This window comes from Trichosurus vulpecula, chromosome 8 (genome assembly GCF_011100635.1).
Source record: "Trichosurus vulpecula isolate mTriVul1 chromosome 8, mTriVul1.pri, whole genome shotgun sequence".
Lineage (NCBI taxonomy): Eukaryota > Metazoa > Chordata > Mammalia > Diprotodontia > Phalangeridae > Trichosurus > Trichosurus vulpecula.
The window spans coordinates 182,526,252-182,532,704 of NC_050580.1; the positions used below are offsets into that span (position 1 = coordinate 182,526,252).

General features: G+C 37.0%; 1 protein-coding gene across 1 annotated transcript; it reads right to left on the reverse strand.

Moving 5' to 3' along the window:
- Positions 1-678: 678 nt before the first annotated feature.
- Positions 679-1,623, reverse strand: LOC118829742 (olfactory receptor 11G2-like). Its single transcript, XM_036736637.1, has one exon. The coding sequence runs from the start codon at positions 1,609-1,611 to the stop codon at positions 679-681; it is 933 nt and encodes a 310-aa protein (XP_036592532.1). The 5' UTR covers positions 1,612-1,623.
- Positions 1,624-6,453: the final 4,830 nt, after the last annotated feature.

Sequence of the window (6,453 nt, forward strand, 5' to 3'; positions counted from 1 at the left end):
ACAGAAACAAATTACAGGTGTGCTTCATTTGTGTAACAGATGAATTTTTCAAACAAGATGGATTGTAAAATGAATAAAAACACTTTTCATTTCCCCTATGAATGGAAGGAAAGTTGAAAGGTTTTTTTTTTCTATTTTTCTTATAGACATTTTTTGGAACCCAAGATATTGTACATATCATACCTAAACATACCACCCATACTTTAAAAAATGACATTTAAAAAAGGATAATATTGTAGTAACAATGAATAATACTAAAGTAAGTTATAAAGTACCAATATAAAGACAAATTATCGTACTAAAAGATCTTTGATTACAGCCACAAAAAAGAGGGATATATTCTGTGAGATGCATGGTCCTTTAAATTTAGTCTGCCATTTTGTTACCCTTGCTACACATTAAAAAAGATTGCATTATCTCTATTTTAGAAAATGAATTACAGACTGTTAAAGAAACTTGCCTAGGGTATATTCTTCAGTGAGAAAACACAAAATAGAACCTCATTTTACCTTGATACTTGAAAAAAAAGCTGTATTCACTAATTTGGGTTTGGTTCCTAAGCTGGTAAGTAGTCCTCTACAGTTGCACAATTCAATAATGAATTCCAAAGAATTTTCTACTAGGTCACCTTTCATTTCAATTTCAAATCAGAGAATGAATGGGTTTCACAATGGCCTTTCATGTCTTGTGAGAAGTTTTTTTAGTCACCAAAACTTTCCACAGAGCTGCCTTCATATCTTTGTTTCGGAGACTGTAGATCAAAGGGTTGAGGAGGGGAGTGATAACTGAATAAAACAGTGTCACAACTTTCTGGAATTCTAATGGCTTCTCTGATCCTGGCCGCACATACATTGTCATAACGGAGCCAAAGAATAATGTCACTACAGTAAGATGTGAAGCACACGTGGAGAAGGCCTTACGTTTGCCAGCAGCAGAGGGAATCCGCAGCACAGAAAAAATGACTAAAGCATAAGAGATGAGGATGAACAGAAAAGTACCACCCATAAAGATAATATTGAACATAGAATAAATGATCTTTGTGGTATGGGATTTGGAACATGAAAGGGCCATCAATGGGACAGGATCACATATGAAGTGATCAATGATGTTTGAGCCACAATAGGACAACTGTGAGATGAGAGCAACTGGAATTATAAAGAGGACAAAGCCACCCACCCAGCCAAAGGCCACCAAACTAGTGCAGAGATGTGTAGTCATGATGGTTGGGTAGTGTAGTGGACGACAGATAGCAAGGTACCTATCAAATGCCATGATACAAAGATAGAAGCCTTCATCACAGCCAAAAGAGAAGAAGAAATAAAATTGTACAAAGCAACCAATAAAGGTGATGATCTTGGTCTCAGAAAGGAAATTGGCCAACATGTTGGGAACAGTTGTGGTGACATAGCAGATCTCTAGGAAGGAGAAATTCCCCAAAAGTATGTACATAGGAGTATGGAGGTGCCGATCCCAGAGCACAGCACAGACAATAGCTGCATTTCCCATTAATGTTAGCATGTAGGTTACTGAGAACACCATAAAGTAGACCATCTGTATCTCCTGGCTGGAGAGGAAGCCCAAGAGGATGAAGTGACTGACAGAATTGTCCATGTTTTCTATATCAGAGATATTTCTTTTTTCAGAAGCCATGAAGATGATGCTAGGTATGAAAACACAAATTAACTTGAGATTGCTGCTTTTCCCTGAGAAATATGAATTGCATTTTTGTTTACTTTAATCAAATGGTAAGCATTCTGATTTGTGCTGGAGAGGCAACCTTATGATGTCCGCTATCTATGGCTAGAAGACACAAATGAACTCCTTTACACTGTAAAGCAACAGAATGCTACAAATCAAGGCATAGTAGTGATCTGGGTTAGATTTCATCATGGTTGTGCAAATTATTCTCTGATCTAGTTGTCTAGCCCTAACGTCTCTCCTCTCCTCCAGTGTTTCATCTCCTACTGCCCATTGGACATATTAAGCTGTGGATTTTGTAGACATGTTAAATTCACCATGTCTAAAACACAATATATTTTGCCTCACCCAAAAAGTTCTGCCCTTTCTATGTTTCCTATTACTGTCAAGGATATTACTATCCTCCAAGTCACTTAAGTATACAACCTAGATGTCAGGACAAATCCTTATTCTTATCCCCCATGTCAAATAAGTTGCCAAGTACTTTCATCTCTACCTTCCCAACATCTTTCATATACTCTACCTTCTCTCCTTTGACACTGCAAGCACTCTAGTGCTGCTCCTCCTCACCTCATGCCCAAACTATAATTATACCTTCCACACTGCAAGGGTTAGTGCTGTGGTGCCCCAGCCATCTGGAAAGGCTGCATAAATATTTTGTCCCTCCTCTTTGTACTAGAGAAGAAGTCTGAATTATTATTGTATTAAAAGGTAAAATATGTTTATATTATGCAATACTATCCATATATTCATGAATTTTCAAGTTTCTAAAGATTTTTTGTTGTCTGCTAGCCTTTCTTTACATGTTGTCTGCAGCTTCAACAAAACTTTCCAAATATTCCCATTTAATTTGTTATTCTGACCTGTGATACATCAAATTCATGTTTGGGAAAGTTGCAATGTGGAAGGGATAACTGTATTACAATAGCCCACTGATTGTTCTCTTTGGCTAAATTTTCTGTTAAAATTGATTGCCTAAAGCACACATCTGATAATGTCATCCCTCTAATAAAAATGGACTCCAGTGGCTCACTATTACTTCTAGGATCAAAGAGTTTTTATGGTATTTCATAACCTATTCCTCTACCACTTTTCAAATCTTCTTGTAACCTACTCCCTTCTACATATTCTATAATACAGTGGCACTGGCTTTCTTGCTTTTTTTTAGTACCAAACACTCCATCTCCCAATTCTAGCCATTTTCACAGGTTGGAATCATCTCCTTCATTATCTTTGCCTCTTGGCTTCCCTCAAGTTTCACCTAAAGTTTCACCTGTTGCGAGAAGTCTTTCCTTAATCTTGGTGCCTTCTCTCTGAGATTTTCTCTAATTTGTCTTGTACATATCTTATTTATACATATCTGTTTCCATGGTATCTCTTCAAATTAGACTGTGAACTGCTTGAGAACAAGAACTATCAGGCAAATGCTTTCTTTGTATCCTTAGTGCTTAGCAGTGTCATGGTAGGCACTCAGTAAAAGCTTGTCACTTTAACTTGACAGGTTTATGATCTGCATTGACAGAGAAAATTACTTTACCAGGAATTCCTATTCCTAACTGGAAGATTATTAGGAGTTGTCTTTGGTTAACCTGGTTTAATAAATTCTTAAAGAGACCACCTGTCCCCAACTTCTATCTGTAAGTCATTTGCTACATCAGAATACAAAAACAGAGTTGTTAACCTATAGTACAGTGAAAAGAGCACTGGGTCTGGAGTGAGAGGTGCTGGGTTCAAAACTCATCATTTATACTTACTTTGTGACCTTGGTCAAGTCACTTCATGTCAATGGTCTTCACTTTCTTCATTTATAAAATGAAAGGCTGGACCACATGGTCCCTGAGGTCCTTTCCAGCTCTAAATCTATGATCCTATGAACTGCCTTAGAAGACTAAAACAGAAGTTTTGAAGGAGATGATATGAAATATGTAGCTTAACTAAAATATGTCCTTCTGAACTAATTGGTCTACTATCGTAGATCTTGGCCAGGAATATGAAAATTCTGGGGCTGTTTATCTTCCTAGGCTTCTGTTCATGGATATACTAACAAATGTTTAGCAATAGGCTCTCCAGAGTAAAATTGTATGCAAAATAAATTTTCAAGCTTTAACTGCATTATTAACACTTTCTCAATCACTTTTTAAAATATCATCAAAATCAACAAAACAGTAAGCCAAGATCTGTATGGAAGTGTTTCATATTTCCAGGCCTGAGCTAGGGTCCTTCAGCCTAACTTGGTAGCCTCCAGAGACTTCTCACAGGTGACCTTGTAGATAACTTTGAATAGTCTATCCCCCCACCTTCCCTTAAGGGACCTCTCTCTAACCCTTGATATTAGGTCTAGACTTTGTTTGTTTTAACATGATTAGCATACTCTAACCCCTTTTAATCCTCTCCCAAAGATTCTGACCTTTAGTCTGTCAATGCTCAGATTTGAAGCCCCACTACCAGCTGATTGATTCCTTGTTACCATCCTCCTCAGTGCACCCCTCCTTGTCCTTTGGGGTTCACATGATCTAAATTTCTTATGAAAATTCAGATCTCAGTTACTGTTATCTACAGCTCCCAACACATTCATTCCTAAATGAGTTCAGTGTCTGGCTCACAGTCTTTCTATCCATGACAATTCCTGCCTTTGCATTAAAGGACTCCAATATGCCTGTTGATACTTCCCTAAATTCCTTAACTTTCCAGTTTCTCAAACTATTGATTTCCATGACCCTCTCCTCCACTCTACCTCAGCTACGCATAGAGATGGTTATAACATTGATCTTGAAATTGTTCCACTTTCATGTTTTTGAACTCTTCAAGTCTTTTACAAAATCATCATCTTCTATATTTCTATGTTTCCCTATACATTATTTCCAATTCTGTTCTTCTTCCTCACCATCCCCATCATTCCAAACCAGTTCCAACTCTAAATTATTTTCCACTCTAGAATCCCATAATCCTTTCTTCCATAATTTGTCATACCAAATCCTGTCCTTGAATTTCTTCTGCAATCCGCCTCCTTTCTCCTATTCACATGATATTAAATAAAGCTGGAAAAAAACTCAAAATACTTTCAAAACAAATTTATATTATTGACTCTACACTGGGCTCTCAACTCAGCAATGCAATCATTTTATTCCTCCCTAACTGGTTTACAACCCACTCTTCACACCAGTTACTTTTTTTTCTTAAGACTTCCATGAATCTCTCATTAAAGGACCTCAACTAATAGAAAAAGTGCATAGCATAGGAGAATAGAGTATTATGCATGGAGTGTAGAACACCTTGGTCCAAATCTTGTCCGAAACATACACTAGCTATGGGCAAATTATTTCACCTTTCTCAACTTCAGTTTCTTCATCTATAAAATGGGTACAATAATATCTCTTGACTACCTCACATAGTTGCTGTGAAGATAAAAGATATTTTCTCAAATGTATTCTATAAGCCTTAGAGTGCTATATTAATGGAAGTTAGACATTCATGTTTGAGTAGAAAGTAGTGGATAGAAGGGTAATAATACACCTGGGTGATTCAGTAAATGTGACTTGATATTCTGACTCTGCTGCTAATTAGCTATATGACATCGGATGAATCAGTTGACCTTTCTGGGCCTCAGTTTCATGAGTAAGAAGAGAAATTTGAAGTTAGATAATCTTAAGGAACTTTCTAACTCTAACATACTCTGGTTCTGGGAACACTTACATATTTAGAATTAGGAACAATGTGCCACAGAGTAAAGAAAATGGAAATTGCCTGCTATATATATGGTCTACTATGTGTCCAGCAAGGAAGTAAAGAGATCTCAGTGGTTCTTCAGATTAATTTTACTTTTCTGACAGCTTCTTCTTAGGGACATTTGGTGAATTACCTAAAAAAAACCTTGAATTTACTTAACGTGTACTTACTATGATGTGAAATAACATACTGGTCACTGAAAAACTCATAGTTCCTTTTGGTCTCCAATTAATAGTATTTCTTTTGAGGACTATATTGTCCCTTTTAGATGTTTTTCTATTTTGTTGTTGGTTAGGACTTTCTGTTACATTAGTATAGCAAATCCCTTCTATCAATGTAGATCCATAGCTATTCTCTAACTTGCAGTCTTAGGGTATTGTTGGGAGTAGGGAGAAGTAAAGTGACTCGGCCAGGTTCAGAAAAGTAATATGTGTCAAAGGTGGAGCCTGAACCCACATTGTCTTGGTTGAAGGGCAGCTATTTATCCAGTAACCCATATTTCTTGTCTTCACAGGATGATTTCAAATCCTTATTACTACTCACTCTGGCAGGACATTTTGGTCTGAAGTCTCCTGTGACCAGCAGCTATCACAAATCAGAGACCATAGTGAATCCTATAAAGTGCAACAAATTAAAGGCATAGATACATTGAACACAGTGTCTGTTATTTTTTTGTAGGAGTTACTGTATTAATTTGCTCAGTTCATAGGACCATAGATTTAGATCCCAAAGTGGGTGATCTTAAAGGTGATCTGGTCCTACCCTTTCTTTTTATAAATGAGGAAAATGAGGCCCAGAGAACTTGTAACTTGCCCAGTATCACAGAGGTAGAAGAGACAAAGTCAGGATTTTATGACTCCAAAGCCATGTTTTATGCAGTATATCATCATGCTACCTCTCAAAAGGCTAAGCAAGCTTCCTTCCCCCTACCTTCCATTGGCAAAACAATTCCTTATGTCTTTAATTTCCGGAGCTGGTGCAAATCTGAATTGTAGAAGGATATATTCAGGGACATATCCCATATCCCTG

Coding starts and splice junctions, on each gene's coding strand:
- LOC118829742 (XM_036736637.1), bottom strand. CDS start 1,611: ATGGACAATTCTGTCAGTCACTTCATCCTCTTGGGCTTCCTCTCCAGC.